General features: G+C 39.6%; 1 protein-coding gene across 12 annotated transcripts in view; it reads right to left on the reverse strand.

Annotated features, from left to right (window-relative positions):
• ralgapa2 (Ral GTPase activating protein catalytic subunit alpha 2) overlaps positions 1 to 25,920 on the reverse strand; it is a 310,363-nt gene that overhangs the window by 141,812 nt on the left and 142,631 nt on the right. For 9 of the 12 annotated variants that reach the window (XR_009825291.1, XR_009825292.1, XR_009825295.1 and 6 more), the window contains exons 17-29: positions 21,475 to 21,609; positions 21,050 to 21,166; positions 14,126 to 14,211; positions 13,956 to 14,043; positions 12,706 to 12,879; positions 12,276 to 12,446; positions 11,517 to 11,710; positions 11,326 to 11,424; positions 9,429 to 9,584; positions 5,267 to 5,395; positions 3,999 to 4,127; positions 3,765 to 3,823; positions 3,481 to 3,589 (exon numbers count right to left, since the gene is read on the reverse strand). Coding sequence is in view for 7 of the 12 variants with exons in the window: in XM_062041843.1 (XP_061897827.1) it covers positions 3,481 to 3,589; positions 3,765 to 3,823; positions 3,999 to 4,127; positions 5,267 to 5,395; positions 9,429 to 9,584; positions 11,326 to 11,424; positions 11,517 to 11,710; positions 12,276 to 12,446; positions 12,706 to 12,879; positions 13,956 to 14,043; positions 14,126 to 14,211; positions 21,050 to 21,166; positions 21,475 to 21,609 (1,646 nt within the window). In the remaining 5 variants the exon portion in view is untranslated. The remainder of the gene's footprint in view (positions 1 to 3,480; positions 3,590 to 3,764; positions 3,824 to 3,998; positions 4,128 to 5,266; positions 5,396 to 9,428; positions 9,585 to 11,325; positions 11,425 to 11,516; positions 11,711 to 12,275; positions 12,447 to 12,705; positions 12,880 to 13,955; positions 14,044 to 14,125; positions 14,212 to 21,049; positions 21,167 to 21,474; positions 21,610 to 25,920) is intronic. The other 3 variants (XM_062041845.1, XM_062041847.1, XM_062041849.1) reach the window with 3 other exon arrangements.

Here is a 25,920-nt window from a genome sequence, read left to right on the forward strand (position 1 = left end):
AAGACGATCAAGACCAAGACCAAGACCCACGCCGCCAAGACCAAGACCCACGCCGCCAAGACCAAGACCCACGCCGCCAAGACCAAGTCCAAGACCAACCATGCCAAGACCAAGACCAAGTCCAAGACCAACCATGCCAAGACCAAGACCAAGTCCAAGACCAACCATGCCAAGACCAAGTCCAAGACCAACCATACCAAGTCCAAGACCAAGACCAAGTCCAAGACCACCCTCGCCAAGACCAAGACCCAGACCCTCGCCAAGACCCTCCAAGCAGCCAAGACCCTCCAAGTGGCCAAGACCAAGCTTCGCCGCCTGCTTCGTCTGCTGCACCCGCACCTGCGTCATCTGCGGCTTCAACGCCTGCAATGACGATGACGCGCTTGCCTCCTCGCCTGCCACGGTTGTGGCCATTACCTGGTCGTCCGCCACGCCAAGTGCGCCCACCTCTTCGTCGGCCACGCATGTGGCCCTTCCCGGGTCGCCCACCTCGCCTGTGGTGGCGGCGTTCCACTCGCCGCCGCCACATGACTATGCCTCGGTGGATTCGGGGCCACTTGGCCTGGCGATACATTGCCATGTCCCTCTCCCGCCCTCCCATGACTCTTGATCCTGTTTTGTGTTTTGTTTTTTGGACATCTGGGATCTGTCCGTAAGGGCGGGGTTCTGTCATGTCTGTTAATGTTTTTGTTTGGCCATGTGTTTGTTTTTTTGGACACTTTCTTAGTTCCTGGTTTCACTTCCTTGTTTGGTTTGGTTTCCATGGTCACCCATTAGTTTTCACCTGTCATGTCACGCACCTGTTTTACGTTTTGAGTCACGCACCTGTTTGTTCCAATCATGTCACTGTTATTTAAGTCTACCTTTGTTCATCACTCGTTCTGCCTGCATTGTGTTTGTCACGCGTTTATGTCAAGTAAGTGTTTGATTATGCCATGTCATCCATGCCAAGTAATTAAGCTTCATGTGTTTTAGGTACGTTTGCCTTTTTGCTTTATTGTTTGCGTGTGTGATAGTTTTAGTGATTTATGTTGAATAAATCCAAGCTCACCTTCACGCTATCGTCCGGAGCCGTTTTTTGCATGGGAAGAACAACCCCGCAGCCAGCTGCAACCCCCCCTCGTGACATATAGTTAATATTGTTAACAAGTTAAAGGTGTTTAATGATACTACAAGCATGTTTAACACATAGTTAATATTGTTCATAAGTTAAAGGTGTTTAAAGATAATACAAGCATGTTTAACACATATAATTAATATTGTTAACAAGTTAAAGGTGTTTAAAGATAATGCAAGCATATTTAACACAAATAGTTAATATTGTTAACAAGTTAAAGGTGTTTAAAGATAATACAAGCATGTTTAACACATATAGATTCCTTTCTTTCATGAAGACAAGAATATAAGTTGGTGTATTACCTGATTCTGATGACTTGCATTGATAGGAATCAGACAGTGGTGCTGATAACGTCCGCATTTTCAAATGGAGGATAAAAAAAGTCCTCCTTTCTGTACAATACCACATGAAAGTGGTTGGTTTTTGGCATCTTATTTGTCCAGCTTCCGTACTCCTTTGTATACACTTTACAAGAAATACATTGGCGGCAAACTCCGTAGCTTGCTAGCTTGTGCACGCCAGCTTTCTGAGACTCTTATTTTGTTAGCGCAGGCAGGATGAAGCAGCGCTTTTATTTTGCAACTGTGCAGTCGGTCTTTGGAGTTTTGACGACAGGTACGGCGCCAGTCTGTAGAAATAAAAAGTGTTTCTCGCCTTCCTGTCGGTAATTTTTTCTTAATAATGAGCTGGCAGCAGTCAGCGTCATCTCAGAAGACCCTCGGGTGCCGTGAATGTCAATCAAGTGACGAAAGTGACGTCATAGTGAAGATTTATGATCGCTCATTTTTAGGACTATTTTTTTAATGCCTGGCTGGCGATCGACTGACACACCCTCCGCGATCGACCGGTAGCTCGCGATCGACGTAATGAGCACCCCTGCCTTTGACGATATTACAGACCGTAGATGGTGAAATCCCTAAATTCCTTGCAATAGCTGGTTGAGAAAGGTTTTTCTTTGGTTTGTCTCTGTCTAATCCCCCTCTTGTCCCCACAATTCCCCCCTCTGTCTTCCTTTTTTTCTCTTTCTATCCCCTCCTGCTCCGGCCCGGCTGCACCAAATGATAATATAAATACATTTAATAAAGTCAAATACAAATAAGGCAACAAGAGAAGTATCCTACACTTCTCTTTTGTAAAGTAAATCTGAACAGCCGATACGGGCATCTACATCTACTATATGATTTGCCTGAGAAACTGGACAGGACAAAAAAAAAAAAAAATAAAAAAAAAAAAAAAAAGAGAAAGGTTTTTCTTAAACTGTTCAACAATTTGCTCACGCATTTGTTGACAAAGTGGTGACCCTAGCCCCATCCTTGTTTGTGAATGACTGAGCATTTCATGGAATCTACTTTTATACCCAATCATGGCACCCACCTGTTCCCAATTTGCCTGTTCACCTGTGGGATGTTCCAAATAAGTGTTTGATGAGCATTCCTCAACTTTATCAGTATTTATTGCCACCTTTCCCAACTTCTTTGTCTCGTGTTGCTGGCATCAAATTCTAAATGTAATGATTATTTGCAACAAAAAAAAAAGTTTATCAGTTTGAACATCAAATATGTTGTCTTTGTAGCATATTCAACTGAATATGGGTTGAAAATGATTTGCAAATCATTGTATTTTTTGAAAGTAAAAGTTGTCAACCCATGGTGTTGATGAACCAAGACTACTGACCTCAACCCCACCAAACACATCTGGTTCTAAACTAGAAAACATTAATGACCTCAACAATATTCTTCTCAACAAATGTGTTATGTGTGCGTTTGTCTTTCTTGCAGGAAGCAGCTGAGATTGGCCTTTCCCCTATATATAAATACAGTACGTGGCGTCAGCTCAGCTGGCTCCTTTTTGCTTCTTGTAATCACTGACACGCACGTCAGCACATGCTCTTGTCTGCTGATATGTTCTTCTTGTCTATTAGTTTTTATTTCATTTGTGGGACCGCCTTTTATGTTTGCTGAATTTCATGTAGTTAAGGATTTAGTTTATGCGCAGGTTTGTATTAATTGATGGTTTGGGATAGCGTTGTTGTGCCAGGTTGATGACGTCTTATAGGGTTGGGCTAATTACCTCACCGTCTTTTGTTCTTTTGGACCGGTTCACCAGGTCGTTTTTATTTGTACTTTGGGGGACACAAAAGGGTTTTGGGATTCTTTTTGCAGTCAATGTAAAAAAAATAATTTATTGACTTGAACTTTGTCTCCTGTTTCCTATTGAATATGTTTGACCCTCAAGTTGCAACCAAATGGACATTTGTACACAGATGATACAACATCTCTGTATATCTCTCTTGTATATATGGTAAAACTCAGTAAACACACACACAGTAGTGTAAACATCTTGTTCATGGGATGGTCACTAACCTTTAGTGTTACTCCTAGGACATTGATGGCATCTTTCACCTGGTCATGGATTTTTTCTTGCATTAGCTCCTCGCACACCCACAGGCCCAGACTGCACACAGCAATACACCTGGCAAGCAAAAACCATCAACTTGTATCAGTGTAGGAACAGATCTGTTTTGGTACTTAAAGGCTTCACACACAAATCTTATTTCATAAGCTTTTAGCTGCCATTCAGATCATTTTCACTCCACGACTGTACTACTAATAAATACAATTAACATTTAATCAATGTAATAACGTACCGAGCCCCTTCACAGGGTTCCTTTGTTGCGGCCTCAAGGAGGATGTTGACAAGATAATCCTGCAGTGCAAAGAAACATTATTAAATGGCAGTCCAGACATTCCATGTACACATAATGTAGACTGCCAGCTACATGTCTTATGAAATATATCTCAGGATTTAATTCACCCACTGTCCTAAATCATGTATAGTAATGGAAAATACAAAATTCCCCTTTGATGATTTACCCTCTTACCTTGATGTCCTCATTTCCTACAACAATGTCATCAGAACCAGCTACGCTTCGCAGGACTGGAATATGGACGTAAAGATTGGGAAAACATACTAAAGAGCCAAGAATTGTCTGAGCCTCCATCCTGGGAGCCTGGCAAGAGAAAATACAAAAACAAATAGCTTTTAAATTCTTAAATTTTTACGGCACTATGGCCTTCATTGCACTGTCATGCTGTACATGGAATCCATTGGCAGGACTTACAAGAGTTTGTGAAAGGTTATTAAAAAACAATTTTGAGCTTAATTTTGCACATGGTTTTCTTCAAAATTTCTGAGAGAATGACATTTGACAAGTGGGTGTATGAAATGTAATGGTAAAAGCTTCAAAAATTGCACTAAGTAAATCTGTAGTGCACCATGTCTTCAGTTGAATAGATCAAATGAATAAACAAAAAGCCACCTTGCCGCCAAGAGATGCTCACCCCTCTGTGTGTGTGTGTGTGTGTGTGTGTGTGTGTGTGTGTGTGTGTGTGTGTGTGTGTGTGTGTGTGAAAGGACTATATGTGTTCAGCCTGTGCCACTGGTATGCAACTGCATTTAGTGCCCAGTGTTGGTGAAACGTGGCATGGTCTCAAAAAGTTATACTGATTTGACAAAAAACAAAACAAGAAATACAGTATATACATAAAGAATGCAAAACATTAATAAATTAGGGCTGTCAAACGATTAAAATATTTAATCGCATTTGTCCATAGTGAGTCTATTGTGAGGACAGAAACGCGAGCCCAAATAAGCAAACACATGTTCAACAACAAGTCCAGAAAAAAACAAAAACAAAAAAAAAACATAATGAGCGACTTTAGAAAAAAAGTTGCCTGTAATATTTGGACTTGGCAACACCGCTGCTGCCAGCAGCTAGGAAATGTGGTGATAACTCACAGCGAGAGTGGATAGTCATAACTTTGGTCTTGCGGAGAGAGCGACCGGCCAGGGTTTCGGAACTTAACTTGCTGTTCAATATACCTTTTGCTCTGTCCGTTTCTTTCTATTTTCTGTGACTCAACATCAGGTAGAACAACGCTGCCTTTCCACTGCTACAGTATGGAACTGAGGGCCACACCAGACGCACATTAATGGTGCGATAAAAAAATTGTGCCGTTAAAGGAAACTTTCGTTAACATGTTATCGGGTTAACTTTGACAGCCCTAATAATAATATAACAAGAGAAAATACAAATACATTGTATACTAAATCAAATTGTACTATTTGGTGGACACAGCATGCATGTACCTCTGAAGAGTCACAACTGAGGACGCGTGCAGCAGCAGTGATGAAATCTCCAATCAGCATTGTGAAACCCGGCAGGCCAAGGAAGAAGAATCGTGGAGTGCAGTAACGGATAATGGTGTTTAAAGCATCCTGATGCATACAAAAACATAAACCTTTACTATATGTACACTCTGGTGCAGCAACAACTGTCTTAGTAAGTAAACACGCATTGTGCAACATACAACAACATTGACTTTCCGTTGAAGTGTTGCAGATGGAAATATTTTTCAAAAGGGAAAAATATACAAGGCATGTTGGGAAGAAAGCTTATTTTTCACAATTCAACAGGTAGACTAAGCAGTTCAAGTCTGGCAAGGAGAGTAAGGCTCCTCAACGGGACACTGAAGCAACCACAGGAAAAATACAACAGAGAAAGACGCAGATTAATGGCTCAGAGAGAAAAAGAAGGAAAACAAAAGACCTCCACCTTTGTTAATCACATGTACATACACATACGCAGGCAAACCAGTAATTAAAGTTGCAGGCATTGTATTGTTTTGCTGAGATACAGGCAGCTCAGTGGCAGGTGGGTATCCTTTTACTGACATATGCTCAGTAGGTTGTACAAACTGCTTAAAGGCGGACTGCATTTTTATTGGAATGTTGCCTATTGTTCACAATCATTATGAAAGACATGGGAAGGGATGTTATTTTTTTTCCAATTCTAAATATTAAATGAATGCGATCAAAAGTCCGCTTACATTGGAGCCTATGGGAGCTGCTTTATTCCACCTTATAAATGCCCTTAAAAGATTCGAACACCTCCATTAAGGTTTTATATACATGATGTAAGTATACGTAATGTAGTAAAAGGCACATATATAATAACATATTATTAAGTATTTTGATCGTTTTAAGCATACAAGGCGCATTAATTTAAAAAACGCATCACAACGTTGTTTTTTTTTCATCACTGATTATTTTTCACTGCAAACTTCATGAGAGCCAACAAACATAATAAAACATAACTTACTGTACAATGTCTGCTGTCATTAGGATGCCGACTGCTAGGATGTTCATATATAATCAACACGAAGAAACGGGGGGAGGGCTGTGTGTGTGGGAGGGGGGCGATTTGCAGGTTGTGACCAAATGTCTTTTGGTGTCGTTCTCGCCATTTTCGGGTCCTAAATGGCTGTCAAAGTGTACCAACTCGTGGGAATACGTCCTCAGACTTCGTCCGTCCAGGTGAGATACATGATTTATGATCTACAATAAACTTCCAGGGAGCAAGGAAGCAAGGAAACACCTCGCCTGTCGATCATGTCAAAATTGTACACAGGCTTGTGATCATTGCGCCGCTATCAAAAGTTTGTCTGCATTAGCGCTTATAATAACATCACTAATACTTGGTTGATATTGGATTAATGTTGCCGCTTTTTGAATGGTTATTTATTGTATTTTATGGGCGAAATAGAGGACCACCCATTGGCTACGTTGGAAGTGGACATATATTTACAAGTTAGAAAGCATTATAAAAAATTCATCCTTCGTCATGTCTTTCATAATGATTGTGAACGCTAGGCAAAATAAAATAAAAAGTACTGTTACCCTTTGAGAATACATCTTAGCTTAACCGGAGGTATAAAAGGCAGCAGGAATGCAGGATAAAGCAGCAAAAGACTGGACATATTTTATTATCCGATACTGGCTATTGCATAAAAACACATGCACTGCCTATGACTATGCAGCAAGTGTTATATTGCTCTCTCTCTTATCTTCCACTGGACAATGCCTGTGTCTACACAGGCATGGTTCAGCCTGTAAACACCTGCCTTCTTGGCCATAAACAGTTCAAACATCAGGCTGTTTCTATCTGAACCAACAGGGCACCTCGGCAAACACAAGACCATCACATTGTTTTTCTTCCACTCTTTCACAACAGAAACCTTAGTACTGCGCTACCTTTCTGTCTTCAACCATAATCCCAACCTCATACAATTATCAAGCTGCTGAATTAAAAATAGAATGAATAAATACACAAAAGGTAATACGCAAGGACGAGGAGCAAAAAAGGACGCGCTGCTTGTGGAAAATTGGTGGGAAGAGCTTGAGGGCCCATTTTACCCTCACATTGTTGGTAATTGACATCTAAAACATAATGTGCAGTGCAATCAGCCGTAATTAGCCAACAACAAACTGTTGCTTGATTGCTTAAAATGAGCATTTTAGAGGACGTCACAAATGCATGCGTCTTCTATTGCGCAAATTTTACAGAGTGTAAAGAAATGGGAATTGGGGCCCACGTGTCGGCAGAAGGAATAACCCCCACAATTAACAAAATAAGCATTAATGTATATCTGAATAGCCACCTCAGACCTTTTTATTTGGCCTCATTTCAAGGAAAGCACACACTGTGAAGTATACAAATATTTTTCAAACATAGATATTTCCAGTTTACTATGAAGAATAATTCACCTGATGACAGGGAATATATGTGAAAACAAAAATGCTGTCGCCCATCTTTTAGGAATTGTTTGAAATATTTGTTACTGACTGAGAAGAAGACAAGCGACTTTTACTCTGTTTAATATGTTGCAGACCAGACAGATGCCCTCTTGGACGGATTACTGCTGTCATGGCATGGTCATGTCTTTATGAGTGCAGAACAGGACAGGCTAGAAGGACAATAGCCCTGATCTTGTCCTCCCTGTCAGTCGGAGGGACAATCCCTGCAAGGGAACTGTCATTTTGCCCTAAGCTTATCTGAATTTAATGGTGAGGATTTATATAGGGATTCACCCTGCCCCACCAATTGTCTACAGAGCATGGGTGATTATGTCATTTGCTTTATCTATGCAAAAGCAAAATGACTAATAGACTGTATTCCATATTATGCAACTTGAGGACTGCCATTTAGCGGTAAATTAGAATCAATGCACAAAAAAAGGAAAATTTATATTACATACATCCAATATACACGATTTTTCCGTCCTTTTGGGTGGGATTAGAGGAGTTTAGGAGAAGATAGGAGGGGGTAGGGGGTGAGCAAGAGCCACTTTCTTATGTTAAGCAGGCGTGCGGCTGTCCTCTTTTGTGTGGCGTGAGGACTCTTTTCTCTGGCCAATTTGAGCATGCTTCAGTGGCTAGCCTGGCTCTGGCCCCCCGACGTATTATACAGAGCTGCAACAAAAGCGGGAGAATGTTGCCTTGTCACTCAGTGTGCCCCCCTCATTGCTCCACTCTAGACTGCGATCCCTTGGCTCTCCTCCCGCTCCTTTACAGACTTACACACACACACACACACACACACACGGGGAGGCCAGCCCACTCTGGGCCCCTGGCCGACTTGTCAGTCTAACGGAGCGCGACAGACGTCAATCCTTAATTAATCACGAATACACGGCAGGGGCTCAAAACATTATTTAACGATATTGAAAACATTCTAATAAGCTTGTCGTGTTGCCAAGGCGCAATAGAAACCCAGCCAGGAGGGCTGATAAACACGCACGCACACATGTATCCAGATACCCCCTACCAACTCTTTTATCCCGTTCTTTGTCTTTTTTTTTGTAGTAGCGGTGGATGGACTCCAATCATCTTCACTGAGCATCGTCTGGAAGGAATTGAGCTTAGCCAAATTTAAATATGAGGAAGGGGCTACAATAATAATAATTACAAGATGCCAAAACACTGCAAAATTACTCAACATTATAGCTGACAATAAAAGAACGCATAGCTAGTATGTGTATAACACGTATCTTCCAGCTCATCTTGAATACGAACAAAAGTATTGGGGCAACTGGCCATTAATACAGAGTGAAATATATAGTATGTTTCACTTTTGCAGCTTTAATAATTCAGACATTAAAGTGTTAGTAAAAATGTGTGAGGTTGATGAAAATAACTATATTACAATCAATATTTTCTTTTAGAGCTCAGGCCAGTCAAGTTCTTCGACAACAAACTCATCCAACCGTGCCTTTATAGAAGTCTATTTATTAACTGGCACTTATTTGTGCCAGAGTAGAGTTTGAGAAAATGGTCCAATATGTCTTGACAAGCCATCTCTAAAATAGTTGTTTACTGAAAACCGATGCAAATACATCACATGGGTTTAGTCTTGTGCAAAGTGTAGGATTGACAAAATTCCTGCTGCTGTAATGCCATCTGCTGGTCATACCTGATCATCGCTTGTCAAACCCTGGTGCACGATGTGATAAAGGTGCACCAGGAAGTCACTGTTGGGGAGCACATCCTGGTGCCTGGTCATCATCTCACATATCAACTTGTAGGCCTGCAGTTTTCCTGCCTTGTATTCTGATGGAAGCATGGTGGCCTTTGTGGGAGAGGCAGGGAGCAAAGAAAGGGTTATTGAGTACTTGAGTGTTGTATGGATTTACACACAGTAAATGCATTTGTGATCTAAAATAGATCACCTGTCAAAATGCCTGAGTTGTTCCAGATATATTTTACACATCTTTTCAATTAAACTTAATTATAGTGGATTGAGCACAGCATGTAAATGTCTATTTGTCATTATAAACACTGCTGCTACTAGCACACCCATTCGACACAATTTAGGGTAAAGTTAAAGTTAAAGTACCACTGATAGTCACACACACACTAGGTGTGGTGAAATTACCCTCTGCATTTGACCCATCCCCTTGTTCAACCCCATGGGAGGTGAGGGGAGCAGTGAGCAGCAGCGGTGGCCGCACTCGGGAATCATTTTAGTGATTTAACCCCCAATTCCAACCCTTGATTCTGAGTGCCAAGCAGGGAGGTATTGGGTCCCATTTTTATAGTCTTTGGTATGACTCGGCCGGGGTCTGAACTCACGACCTACCGAGCTCAGGGCAGACACTCTAACCAAAAGGCCACTGAGCAGGTCTATGGTAAAATGCAGGTAAAATGAGTGACCTTCAAATTGTATCAAACATCCTGGCTTGGCAAAAACAATGACACAGTGGTGTAAAAAGGAACCCTTGGAAGATATACATGCAGAACAGTCATACCTCAACTTAAAAGTGTTTTGAAATAAGAGCTGTCTCTCGGCTAATTGTTATGCTTTAAGTGGCAAGAAAACATTTGAGTTACAAGCATCTACGGCATTAGTTGCCGTAACACTTGTCAAAGTAAACCGTATAACATCCAACAAAACATCCGGTCTTGCTCGTTAGCATTAGCTAGAAATGGACTGAACATTGTTTTACCAAGCATGGGGAGAAAGAAAGTGAGTGTGCAGGTCAGTGCTGCGAAGAAGAAGTGGATGATATTCATTGATTTAAAGATAACATGACTAAGCCTGTAGTCGACTTGGTGAAGCAGTTAGAGCATAGCCCTTTTAGTCCGCACCATACTAAGGCAGAATGTGTCTAACGTCAGCCAAGCACGTTAAAATAATATCTAAACTAGGGATGTTCTCATCAAGGTTGTATGCTGCTGATTGCAATACTGATCCATGAGTGAGATTGGCCAATACCAAAATTAATCATATGTATTAACTGTACAGTTATCAATTTATTCATGGTGAGTGATATTGACAGTTTAACAATAACAACATAATATTTGAACTAGTTCTTCATTCTCTTTTATTACATACAATGGTTTTATCCTTTTGTTTTTCTCCTCAAAGTCTTCTTGTGCCCAGGGAAATATCCCCTAAGTTTGTAAATAACAACAAAATAATTTTAAGAAAATAAAAATATTGATTTGATCACTCTAGTATCTATAATATAATATCGACACCACCAATTTATGGATGGATACGCCGTCTTACAATGTACTAGGCAAGCACCAATTAAATTGCTTTCAATTAATTTCATTGCTAGACGTTCATTTGAGATACAAGTGTTTCAGTTAAGCGCTCCGTCATATAACCAATTAGGTTCGTAAGTTGAGGTAATACTATATTGTAAATGCAACGGAATTAGTTGCAGTTGAAGTCAAAGAATAAAGGATGTTCAATTCTGCAAAATAACAGACTCCAAACTAATAATGTCCTGCTTTTTCACATTACGCCTCAAAAGATGAACTATTGTTTATTAAGGTTGTCTGTGGTTATGTGTTGTTTATACCCTGAAGAGCCATGAGGCGAGCATACGGAGGGGAGGAATGAAGGCAGGCTGGGGAGGAGATGATTGGTTGTCCACGCTAATTCCAAGGTTGTCTCGGATCTGTGAGCACATATTTAAGGTTGAGTAGGTTGGACAACCAACACAATGTTTAAGAAATATTATTTGACATGAGAGAATGTGTTTCACTGTACCTTGGCAAGTTTTTGCCAGAGTTCATAAAGATAGGAAAAGACCTTGGCATGGATTTTGGGACATCGGATGTTGTTCACATCACCAAGTATACCTAAAATCCTCCTCCATAGGACGAAGGCCGAGTCAGCGTGCCATCCTGTCAGGGTCCCACCAGCAATTATGCTGACATCATCAGCCAGACACTCGCTGCTGTCTACATTGTCAAAAAGAAGGATGGAAGCTTGGATTTGATAAACTCCAACTTGGTAACAACTGTATGCATAGCTGTGAATATCAGAGAGGGAGCAAAGACTTGTATCAAAGAGATGTGGGATACAGTAAACAAGTGATGAAACAGAATTCAGTCAACAAGTGATGGAAGGCTTTCAGAGGAGCATTCATCTGCTTGTTTGTACATTTGTGTAATACAAAAAGCCATTTCGTCACTAGTTGAATAAAGAAGCGCTGAGCTGTGAATATACTTTAGGAAAACATACATGTGTCATGCAACAGCCAAATGACTTCTGTTGAATTTGTGGTAGGACAGCACTACTTAGTGGCCAACATAGGTGTGACAAAGATAAAGAGATTAGACGACTGAAACATGAAATTGAATATGTGAGTGTAGCACATCTCGGGTGACACTGCAGTAATTTATGCCGAGAGATAAGTTGTTTCAGTCAAATAACTTGGATGAGGAACATGTGCAATGTAGAAGATGGGAAGTCAAGGTGATGCTGAACAATGGAGAGGCTAGAGCAGCAGTTATGGAGCAGTACCCAAGTGGTGTGGCATATGTAACACAGACTGATGCATGTTGTCATCCACGGGGCAATCCTGCGGGCACTCAGTGTGCACCATGAGAGCTGGGGAGGCGGGGGGGTTCTGAGGGTAGTGGTAGTGGTGTTCGGGTGGGGGTATAGAGTGGGAAGGGAGAGCACACTCAGGACCTATGAACAAGGGATAGGGGTAAAATTGGGGTTGGGGAAGGGAGCAGGGTGACAAAGACAGAACTTTCTGATGATCACAACACAGACAAAAAAATCAAATAAAATCACGCACACCAGTGTGTCTTTATGTGTGGGTCTGGGGGCGGCTCACTGAGTGAAACACTACTTTCTTTACTTGGCGATCAAGCTGCTAAACCCAATTCCTCTACTGCATCAACCCTTAAAAACATGTGAAATTGTGTCAGTGGGAGGTCTTTACCTGCTAGAGCTTCGTGGTGACTAAGCAGAAGACTCCCCTGGCTTTGCGGGTCAGCGATCACGTCCATATGGGTTGACTGGGTGGACTGACTGTCAACCTCCCCCTCAAAGGCCTGCCATGTAACCTCTGCTTCATTCAGGTAGCCATTGGATGTCTCGCTACTTATACTTTCGCCTGGGAAAGACGGTCAGCATGAGTTGTGCATGTAACAGAGTAATTCAGTTAATAGTAAAACTAAAGCTACACACAAGGGATATTCAGCTAAATAGTTTTGGGGGTCACGTTTCCGGGAAATGGGCCAGACTTCTCTCTTCACTATTAGTCTCATTTTGTATATTCCAGAGAACCACATTAGACTTTTGATTTTGGTGTATTTATTTTGTCAGAGATACAGGAGTTCTCTGCTGTTTTTAAGGACTGTTTGCCAAAAATCTGGTCAAAGATTATCTCTATGACAGCACTCTAGTAATTTAAAGAATACGCTGCAAAAATGTGAGCCTCACCAACTGTTTAGTTACATAAATCACATTACGAAAAAAAAATGTGTAACTGCCAACTGCCAAGACTTAAAGGGGTGCTGTGAGAACGCCAAGGCCCAAGTTTCTCTATACAACAGGAGCGCTCTAGTGTTTTTATAAATTTGCTTAAAAAAAATAGTTGTGTACTAACTTTTTAACTGAATTTGGGGGGCCGGTATGGTGTCCTTCCTGGGCCGGAATGTGCCCCAGGGTAGCCAGTTGAATATCACAGCTATACACCACATATAATTTTAAGCATTCAGACGCATTTCCTAATCAAGTAATAAACCAATCGGGAGTCACACTCAAGCCCCTGAATCTTAATTCTACATCCTGGATTTACTAGACAATTTCCTACTTCCATCATTTAGGAAGACCCCTTTTGTGTTCCAGTATGAATGTGCCCCAGTGCACAAAGTAAGGTCAAAACATGGGGTTGTTGTGTAAACGCATAACCCTGACCTCAACCCCGTCAAACACCTTTGGATGAACAGAGATGGTGACCCCGCAGCCCCTCTCTCATTGCCAAAATCAGTGACCTCTGACCTTACACATCTTTGTGGATGAATAGACACCAATTCCAACAGAATTAAATTATAAAGTCCCACCAGAAGAGTGGTTACAACTACAAAAGGGTTTTAACATCTCTAGATTTACTTCCTGTACTTGCTAAATAATTTTGTGTATGTAGTGTATCAGATGGAAAAAACATTTTTGAGACTTCATTCTGACTTTTCTCTCGGAGCTTGGCCCTTGTGTATTGGTAACTCTCAGAAAGGTTTTCCGTCTCGGCTGGACTGCTGCTTCGCTGGATCAGGATCTATGAACAAAAGTAGATACAGTAAATAATATACGTTTGCGCTTATTATTTTTCCATTAATAACAGAGGACAAGCATCTCACCATTGGGGGCTCAATATTCTCTCCTCTCTCCTCAGAAGTTCTGCTATCAGAACCACAGGAAGTAGGCGAGTTCTCTCTCTTTTGGGCTAAGGAGTGATCAGTAGATTTTAAATAGATAGTCATTTAAGTATTTTATAATATGGTAATACAATATATTTACAGCTGCATACTTGCTTTAGTTTTTTATTTTTATGGATCAATGGAAGGAAACCAAATACAGTACTTCATTGCGGATTTTTTCTAAATTTTTAGAAGCATTTTTGACAATTTTTCTGGTCCCAAATTAAACATATTCAAGCATAACGGGGGGCGTGGTTATTTACAGCTAGAATTCACCAACTCGAGTATTTCATATATATATATATATATATATATATATATATATATATATATATATATATATATGTATGAAATACTTGACTTTCAGTGAATTCTAGCTATATATATATATATATATATATATATATATATATATATATATATATATATATATATATATATATATATATACATACATATATATATATTTATTTTACTTGAAGGTAGAAAAGCGCTATACAAGTATAACCCATTTATCATTATTTATTTATTTACATAGAAAAAAAAATAAATACTTGAATTTCAGTGTTCCGGTGGCTATCCATTAGATGGCAGTATTGTCCTGTTTAACTTCTCCGTTCATGATGTGTATATTATTTCGGCCACCGTGTTCAATGGAGAAGTCTGTTCTACAAAATTTACAGGCAACATACACCTTCCCCTTCGAACTGTCCTGGATGAACTGAAATTCTTGTTTCCATTCGTTTTGGAACTTGCAAGCGTATTTCTTCATCTTGCTCGTCGACGGCGTCGCCATGTCTGTAATTTCCTTGTTCTTCTGCTTCGTCTCCTTGTTGTGTGCGCAGTTGTGCACTCTACTCTCTAAAAGCCCTAGATGTTATGACGTCATTGGGCAGGCAAGCTGTTTATATTGTGGGAAAGCGGACGTGAGAACAGGCTGTCCCCACTCAGTCTCAGGTCCGCATTGAGCTGGAGGGGGCGTGGCCTCCAGCTCCGGCTGAATACCGGGAGTTTGTCAGGAGAAAATCTCTGCCGGGAGGTTGTCGGGAGAGGCGCTGAATACCGGGATTATCCCGCTAAATACGGGAGGGTTGGCAAGTATGATTATTGATGTATTTGTTGCTACTTTATGTTGTATATTTTTTGCATGAGATTTCCAGTTAATTTTATCATCATTTATTACACCCAAAAATGTGATTTATTTTACCCTTAAAAAAGCTACTACATTCATTTGTATTTGACTTTCTCTTATTTTTTAACCAAATAACATTTTTTTGTTTTATTGAGATTCAAAGACAGTCTGTTTTTGTCACACCATCTTTTTAATTTGTTCACTTCTTCTGTTATTATTTGTATTAGCTTCGGTGTGTTCTCTCCTGAACAAAACGCAGTCGTGTCATCTGCAAATAATACTAACTCTAAGTTCTTTGTAACTTTACAAATGTTTATAAAAACAATGAACAATTTTTGGTGCCACTATTGATCCCTGGGGTAGGCCACAAGATACACTATATTGCCAAAAGTATTTGGCCACCCATCCAAATGATCAGAATCACTTGGCCCGGCCACAGGTTTATAAAATCAAGCACTTAGGCATGGAGACTGTTTCTACAAATATTTGTGAAAGAATGGGCTGCTCTCAGGAGCTCAGTTATTTCCAGGGTGGAACAATCATAGGATGCCACCTGTGCAACACATCCAGTCGGGATATTTCCTCGCTCCTAAATATTCCAAAGTCAACTGTTGGCTTTATTATAAGAAAATGGAAGAGTTTGGGAACAACAGCATCTCAGCCATGAAGTGGTAGGCCACGTAAACTGACAGAGAGAGGGGTCAGCGGATGCTAAAGCGCATAGTGCAAAGTGGTCGCCGACTTTCTGCACAGTCAGTTGCTACAGTGCTCTAAACTTCATGTGACCTTCCAATTAGCCCACGTACAGTACGCAGAGAGCTTCATGGAATGGGTTTCCATGGCCGAGCAGCTGAATCTAAGCCATACATCACCAGGTCCAATGCAAAGCGTCGGATGCAGTGGTGTAAAGCACGTTGGCACTGGACTCTAGAGCAGTGGAGACGCGTTCTCTGGAGTGATGAATCATGCTTTTTCATCTGGCAATCTGATGAACGAGTCTGGGTTTGGAAGTTGCCAGGAGAACGGTACATTTCGTACTGCATTGTGCCGAGTGTGAAATTTGATGGAGGAGTAATTATGGTGTGGAGTTGTTTTTCAGGAGTTCGGCTTTGCCCCTTAGTTCCAGTGAAAGGAACTTTGAATGCTCCATGATACCAAAACATTTTGGACAATTCCATGCTCTCAACTTTTGGGAACAGTTTGGAGTGGGCCCCTTCCTCTTCCAACATGACTGTGCACCAGTGCACAAAGCAAGGTCCATAAAGACATGGATGATAGAGTCTGGTGTGGATGAACTTGACTGGCTTGAGTCCTGACCTGAACCTGATAGAACACCTATGAATTAGAACGGAGACTGAGAGACAGGCCTTCTCAACCAACATCAGTGTGTGACCTCACAAATGAGCTTTTGGAGGAATGGTCGAAAATTCCTACAAACACACTCCGCAACCTTGTGGACAGCCTTCCCAGAAGAGTTGAAGCTGTATTAGCTGCAAAAGGTGGACCCGCATCATATTGAACCCTATGGGTTAGGAATGGGATGGCACTTCAAGTTCATATGTGAGTCAAAGCAGGTGGCCAAATACTTTTGGCAATATAGTGTATATTTAGCTCTGTAGACTTGTGTTCGCCTAGCTTTACGTATTTGTAGTATGCTAATTAGCTTGTTTTTTTTAAATACAATTTGTACTTGTGTTCTGCTTCTGTAGATCTTTGTTATATATGTTCTACTGTATATAATGCATTATTCTTCGTATTTTTCGGATTATAAATCGCTCCGGAGTATAAATCGCTCCGGAGTATAAATCGCACCGGCCGAAAATGCATAATAAAGAAGGAAAAAAACATATATAAGTCGCACTAGAGCAGAGGTCCCCAAACTACAGCCCAGTGTCCAAAATCAGGCCCGCGGGAAGTCCAAAGTATAAAAAAAATAAAAATAAAATAAAATAAAATAAAAAATAAAAAATTTAAAAAATTAAAAATTAAAAATAAAACATAAAACATTTCTGTCTTTTCTTATCCACTTTGTACCGCTTGCTACTCACGGTGTCTCATAGCCGCTCAGGCAAATCATATTGTCTAAAAATGCATTTTCTCATCGATAACGTGACATCATCGCGTGCGCGGAAAGTGCGCTATATATATATATATATATATATATATATATATATATATATATACATACACACACACATACATACAGCCCGGCCCCCGGCCAAATTGTTTTAACCCAATGCGGCCCCCGAGTCAAAAAGTTTGGGGACCCTTGCACTAGAGTATAAGTCGCATTTTTTGGGGAAATTTATTTGATAAAATCCAACGCCAAGAATAGACATTTGAAAGACAATTTAAAATAAATAAATAAAGAATAGTGAACAACTGGCTGAATAAGTGTAGGTTATATGACACATAAATAACGAACTCAGAACGTGCCTGATATGTGCCATGACCCGTCCCCGCCAAATTTTTATTGGTTGACGTGTGTGTGTGACGATTGCTGATATACGCCTAGTCTCTTACGTGAATGAGATAAATAATATTATTTCATATTTTACGGTAATGTGTTAATAATTTCACACATAAATCGCTCCAGAGTATAAATCGCACCCCCGGCCAAACTATGAAAAAAACTGCGATTTATAATTCGAAAAATACGGTACAAGCATTTTTTGGTCCATTGGGGTTTTTGGTCCTGCTTGATTGTTCTTTTGTTTCCTACTATGTTGTTTTAATTGACAATGTTTGTCATAAAGCATCGTGAAAGTGTTGAAATAGTTACCATATGCATCATCTACATCATTTTCAATGTATATGATGTCCCAACTTTGATCTCTCAGATCATTTTTGAAAGCTATCATACTCTTTCTGTGCATATTCTTCAAAATGTATTTTTGTCACCGATGTTCCTTTTCTTTTAAATTCTGTCATAGATTATGAAAACTGGCAGATAATCGCTGATGTCGAATATTAGCAGACCCTTAGTGGTATTACTATCAAAATTATTGGTTTAAATATTGTGTCCTGAGATTCTGCTTAGCCTTGTGATTTTAGGATACAAACGCATGTTATACATTGTGTCCATGAAGTCATCTATGGACTTTTGTTTGTTAGGGTTCAAGAGGTCAATGTTGAAGTCACCACATAAGAAAGTTACTTTTTGACTGATTTCAGTAAAAGTTGCCTTAATCCAGTTATTGAACATGTCAATGCTTGATTTAGGTGTTCTATATATGGAGTTGATTTATATATTTTAGCTTTTTTCGTTGACATACTTCAATGGTTAAACAATCTAAAATATTATCGATAGCTAATGACATGTTTTTACCACTTTGTTGTTCAAGTTTTTCATCATGTACACAGCTACTCCTCCTCTGTTCTTGTTGGTTCTGTTCATATCCTTCCAGATCAAAATGTATTCCTTTTACAGCATCTATCCATTATTCTGAGACAGCGATCACTTTGTAGTTTGCATACAAGCTTCTGTTGTTGAAATGAACAATCAACAGTTTGTTGTTGGTTTTAATGTTGCTATTATATTGTTCATCTGTAGAATCATTATTGTTATTCCTGATGTGGGGGAAAAAAATTATATGGATCTATATCCTTATCCAATTCTAGAGTATTATGATCTATGTTGCAACAGATTTTTAGTTCCATATTTTCCTGTTCAGCCATATTTTGTGTTTCTCTATGAATGTCCATAAAGTGTGGATGAATATGATCTTAAGTATAGATTTTCTTGTTCAGTAATCCCTTGGATTATTCCAGTTTTGTAGTTGAATGTCAACGTTTGTTTTCCGTCAGACTCTATTATCGTTGTCATAGCGCTGGGAGATGTAATATTTGTCCAGATCCTTGATGTCTTTGACAACAAGTACTCATGCTTCTGAATGTCAATTCAGTTTGATGTAGAATTTGCAGTTGGTTCCCTGAATTTCCCCGTTTTTTTAGGTTGTGTGTTTTTTTTGGCGATACCATTATTTCGTTTAATGAGATACTCGTTCATGAACACATTTGTACCCGTCAGCTTCTTTCCCTGTTTCTTCTATGCCATTTTGGATTTCCTGTTGGCAAGCTTCAAGATGATGACTGCCGTAGTGTTGTTGTTTCTTCTATTCAGTAAAATGCACACAAAAATGGTGTTAATATCGACATCAATTCCCTTTGATTGCAGAAAGTTGACCAATTGTTGCTCCGTTGAAGCAGCAGCCATGTCCTCTGGTACTCCTCCGCTGTCGAGGATTGATGCCCAACCCTGCACTGATGATGTCATTCTGCCGTGTAAACTGATCCATTTCCTCTTTGATGTTTTTCAAAACAGTGATATTCCCCAGATTAGTGATATCTTGTTGTCTGGCATTAAACTGTTGGCGCAATGCTGCTGTCTCTTTTTTAATCATCTCCACAACACTGCTGTTGTCCCAATGGGCGTTATCTTGCTGCTTGGCATTCAACCGTTGGCACAATGTTGCATTCTCCTCGACCAGCCTCTTCCTCTCCTGTCTCCTGTCTGCAGTGTTGGCTTTACTGAGAATCTTCATTTGTTCTCTGAACTATCTCATTTCTATCATATCAACATAATATCCCTTTCTCTCTCTGACAATCTGTTTTTTGAGATGTTCGACACCTTTTTGTATACCTTTGAGAAACTGTTCTTGGAGATTGCCGACATCTTTTTGTACACCATCGACATTGCCTTGTAGAGTACCTATTAAGGCTCTTAAATCTCGGTCCTCTTCTTCTGTCAATCTGGTATTGCTCTGTTGACTTCGTCTTATCATACTCATGGTTTCTAGGCAGCCAAGCTTCACGCTGTCGTTGGTGTTGTTAGCTTTGGCAGCAAGCCGCGCTTCTAATGTGTTTCTCCACGTACCTTGCTCCGGCTAGAGCTGTGTCAGCCTTTTTTTAATGGATCGCTTGGGTGGTCAGATATGCTTAAAATGTGCTCAACTCTCACGGTTTTTTTTTTTTTTTAGCTTCGGGTTGCAAGGCAACAGCTTTGAGCTAGGATTTAGCTAGTTAACCCCCAGCTTTCGGCACCTTCGCTTCTCTTGCGAATCTATGCCTTCCGCCTGACAAAGTTCTAGTCGAATATGCTAGCATACTATCCTGTAGCTGTGATCAAAATTAGTAGTCAGGAAAAACTGTGGTATTGAGAGCAGAGCTCTATAGTTTGCATCCTCTCTCGGAAACAGAAAGTGACGCATTGGCTCAGACTCGGGATGCACTATGCTATTGGATTAAAAGAGTGTGAAGATGACTAAAGGGTGGCTTTTCATGTCTGGAGGACTCTCATAATGTTGAAAAACGTAATTAGATGGTCGTAAACACGTTTTGTGTTTCATTTATCGTGGTTAAGTCCGAAACCAATTAACAGCGATAAACGAGGGACGACTGTATCGCAATTCTAAGTATACTGCCGTTCTTCACATTTGAAAACTAGGATTACAATAATAAACACACATTTTAATTATTGTCATTATATATCTGAATGAAAACTGAGCATTATTATCTTTGTAACAGTTATAATTTGTTCTGGTTGAGTGTTGAACAGCGATTCTAGTGAAATATGTTTTAAAGTTAATAATAATAAGGGATGGCAATAAACATAAAAGTTGTTAAAGCACAGTAATGTGAATTATTCCTTTTCCATTCATGTGAGAATAAACCATATTGATTGGACAAACATGGTCAAATTGGAAAAAATATTCAAATCATGTGTTTTGTACCTTGTAATGTATCAGAGAGTTGCTCGGTTATGTCTGAGGTGCTGCTGCTGCGTAGGAGTGGGCTCTCTCCTCCTCCTAGCTCCTCCCCACATTCCGAAAGCTGACACTCCTCTACATCTGGTGAACACAGCACAAGACAGCTTGTAAATGAGGCAAATGCCATATGATGAAACAATTTATATGGAAATGTAATAAATGAAATTAAGACATGCACACATGCAGCAGGAACGTAGCCATCTCATTCAGTTATTTCCACAAGGTTAAACCTACAGGAAAATCGTTGGAAAAGCTTAAAGCTCTCCGCACCAATTTATGGCACAGCAAACAAGAGATGGCTTGTGATGGGACATCAACAGATGGATGATATAGGAAGGGCGGAGGTCACAAACACACAAAAACATTTAGCTCTCAGAAATCCACTTTACCTGAGAGTCTGTGAGAGCAAGCAGAGTTACCAGGCAAGAAAGAGCTCACAGTGTGGAGCAGCATAGGAACACTTTTAGTTGTGGGCATAGCCTCGCATAGGTGAACACAGTTGCTGATGGACTGGCTTCGCTTAGCTTTCACCAGAGAAAGAAAGCGGAAAAAGGAAGGAATACAGAGAATAGAGACAGTATTCAATAATAAAGGACTACAGTATGCAAACAAAGCTTCATTGACTTGATAAATCAATACTATAAGAAAGATAGACAATACACTGTAAGATCCTTAAATGCAAAAGTGTGACTGCCAAATATAATGAGGGAAAAAGTCAAATTTGTCTGATAAATAAAGTTCAGACCATATGTATTCATAGCAGCAAACAATTTCAGTTGTTTTTATTTATTCAATGAACATGTATGTATTTTCTAGGAATGACACATGAACATGGCAACTGTAAGAGCTGTCAAAGTTAACTTGTTAACACATGCGATTAATCACAAAAACATTATAGCATTGATCATGTGTACATGCAGATTAATCACGCAATTGATTTTCAAATTGTATTTTTTAAAAGAGATCAGCAATGTCAAAAAGCCTGTTTGCCTGAGCAACTGGTTAAAGAAAGAGAAAATGCGGACATAAGTGCACTCTGAGTATGTGTTTAGTACATTATCTATTGGAGTTTATCAGCACCTTGTTATTTACAATATTATTGCAGAATTGTTCAAAATGTGCACTACATACTACTGTTAGGTTTAGAGCAAATAGATGACGTGCATTTAAGTAAAACATTTAAAAATGTAAATGGATGACATTTTGGCATTGAAATTGCATTTGTCACAATATATTTTGGTATTTTTAAAAGTTAGTAAATAATTAAATATTGATCAATCATGATTAATCAAAATTAAAAAGTGTGATAATCTGATTAATCATTGGATAGCACGAATTAGGAAACATTAAATAAAACATTAATTGCGATGACGTTTTCCCTTCTTATCCAGTTCAGCGTCATGAGGAGCCAACTCCAGCGAGTAAAGGTGGACTATACTCTGGACTGGTCACCGGTCTATTGCAGGGCATAATATTAATTGCGAACTTCACTATTGTTACATTTTGACAATAAGATCCAAAATTAATTCTCTTTTTCAATACATGTGTATCAGATGTTCTCAATTTACAGTATATTAACTAAATTGAATAATTTAATGAATAAACAAGGACAATACGTAGTAAATATAAAAACATTTTAACTAAATTTGTTCAGGGAATGAAGCATTTATCATGTTAAGAAATTATACCAAATCGACTTTTAAAGGTGAACTATGATGCATTTTGTATTTTCTGACTTATTAATGTTGTTAGAAAAGTTCGATACTCGTGTTAAACAACGTCAAAGCATCAAATCGTAAGTGTGATGCATTTGGGAGTGAGCTTGCACGCAGTTTTGGATGCATCAGCACGCAGCATTTTGCAGTCTGGCTACTTTGTAACGTCACAGCAAGGTAGCTCTACTTATTTGGACATTAAGCTATCAGCCAAAGGGGGAGGAGCTCTGTATGAGGCCACCTGAGTTTGAAGATAGACATAAAAAGGAAGGTTACAGTATAATTTTCATCTAATCTTGGCATGCGCATAATAACACAGACATGCAACATGTAGTGAGATAAATGCTGCTAAAAGCAAAGTCCAAGCTGAGGTGGCTCAATTGAACTCATTAAGTTTTAATTTAATGAGCATCTTGATGAAATATCCCCTCATTATAAAACCAGGACCAAACATCAAGAGTTTGTATTTGCATGGGTGAGTGCATCCAAGTTTGACAATTGACAATTTGACAATCAATTAAGAAACATTGTCCTTGAATGTGGATGGCACTTCAAGCCTAATGTCAAAGTGAGCAATAAAATTGAAGCTTTCAGCGCACTTTAATTATGCCTTTCAGTGGGAGATACATTGTGTCTGCGACAGCGAGCCATTGTTTCCAATCCATGCATGTTAAAGAGCATTAATTACACTCTTAATGAAACTATCAAAAAGTGTGGTGCAATTAGTGTGCAGGCCTACTCTGGAGGAGTAGGGAGAAGAGCTGTTGGCCCTTTGAAGATCAATGAAGAGAAATCCAATTAGGCCCAAAGAAAGATACTTTGAAGCGATTGTATTTAATGTGGAACAGTGCGGATGGAGACTAACCAAACCAGGACACACTGCCCATTCAGAAACACAGATGTGTCGGTGCGTACACATACACAAACACATACTTGCATACACACCTATTTCAATTTCCTTCTTCAGGTTCAAATGCTGTTCCTTGTTGAACAAGCTTCTCATTTTAGAGCATTAGGGGTAGGTAATTGTGAAAAGGAAAAAATGATCCCCTGTCTTTTATCTTCCACAATAGGATCCCGTCGAGACCAAAAATTCATACAAGTGAGGCTGGCATTTTACTCTTCTACCGCCGCCTCAATTTATAATTAGCCTGCCACATTTCCATCAGATAAGGGTCGTTTGCTGTGTCTGGACCAAGCTAGTAACAATGGCCGTTCTAAGCAGGCCTTTGACATACTGTCAAGACGTGGAAATAGAGTCCCAGTAACAATGAGGGCCGTCTGTTGTAGCTCTCTGTTAGTGGTGTTTGGCCTTTCAGTTGCACCTGGGCTGGTATATACATGGACCTCTGATTGATTGATTGATTGAGACTTTTATTATTAGATTGCACAGTACAGTACATATTCCGTACAATTGACCATTAAATGGTAACACCTGAATAAGTGAAGTGAAGTGAAGTGAATTACATTTATATAGCGCTTTTTCTCAAGTGACTCAAAGCGCTTTACATTGTGAAACCCAATATCTAAGTTACATTTAAACCAGTGTGGGTGGCACTGGGAGCAGGTGGGTAAAGCGTCTTGCCCAAGGACACAACGGCAGTGACTAGGATGGCGGAAGCGGGGATCGAACCGGCAACCCTCAAGTTGCTGGTACGGCCGCTCTACCAACCGAGCTATACCGCCCCAATAACAAATAAATACGTTTTTCAACTTGTTTGAGTCGGGGTCCACTTAAATCAATTCATGGTACAAATATATACTATCATCATAATGCAGTCATCACACAAGTTAATCATCAGCGTATATACATTGAATTATTTACATTATTTACAATCCGGGGTGTGGGATGTGGAGGGTTAGGTTTGGTTGATATCAGCACTTCGGTCATCAACAATTGGATCATCAGAGAAATGGACATTGAAACAGTGTAGGTCTGACTTGGTAGGATATGTACAGCAAGTAGTGGACATAGAGAGATCAGAAAGCATAAGAACAAGAATATACATTTGATTATTTACATTCCGGGGAGGTTGGATGTGGAAGGGGGAGGGTGTTAGTTTAGGGTTGCAGTTGCCTGGAGGTGCTCTTTTAGTGCGGTTTTGAAGGAGAATAGAGATGCACTTCTTCTTTTACACCTGTTGGGAGTGCATTCCATATTGATGTGGCATAGAAGGAGAATGAGTTAAGACCTTTGTTAGATCGAAATCTGGGTTTAACGTGGTTAGTGGAGCTCCCCCTGGTGTTGTGGATCTCAATGCAGTCAATGCACTGAAGAGCACAAAAAGCTTACTGCCATCAGCTTATTACATATAACAGAAATAAAATATATACACATAAAAGATCCACTATATGGACTCGCATAGTTTGTTTGCAATTATACAGTGGGGGAACTACTGTAATATTTCACTTCTTATATGAACAGTCCATGGCTTATCTCATAGGTCATATTTCACAAGGAAATACATAATATGAACAAAATATTTTTACCTAATTTCATCCTCAAGCTGGAAATGATCAATAAGACATATCCCGGTACTTTTTGGCTGAATGTAATGATGGGTCAAATGATACTAAAGCACCGGGGTATCATGAAACACAAGGAGCGATACTGTGTCCCTCAATGTGAGTGTCCCTTAAAAAAAATAAACATCTGACCTTTAGAACTGCTGTGTCATTTGACTGAGAAGCTCCAAACTGTGTTTATCCGAAAATGTTTCATATTCCTTTCTGCACAGGTATTTGTTTAAAAAAAAAAAAGAAGGAACCAAAAAATTTTTATTTTCTAACTATTAATTTTATTTTTTAATTTAAATGTATTGCCTTTTAATTTTAGCGGATGACCATACACAGTCTGTAGTGTCAATACATTATAGGTCTGTTCTACATAGATCAAAATAACAAATGCTAAACAGCGTCTGCAAACTTTAAAACTGTATATTATTAGTGGGTGTGTTATGGTGATCTCCGAAGACTGCAGGTAAAATTGATAACATGTGCAAAAGTGGTGCAGACCCCCTATTTAAATGAGGTTTCTGCATACTGGTGGAAATACTAATTTCACTCCACATTCATGTTTTCATGCTCCTACCTGTGGGTTTTTTTTACCGTTGAACAAAC

The sequence above is a fragment of the Entelurus aequoreus genome, linkage group LG03 (assembly GCF_033978785.1).
Source record: "Entelurus aequoreus isolate RoL-2023_Sb linkage group LG03, RoL_Eaeq_v1.1, whole genome shotgun sequence".
Taxonomy (NCBI): Eukaryota; Metazoa; Chordata; class Actinopteri; order Syngnathiformes; family Syngnathidae; genus Entelurus; species Entelurus aequoreus.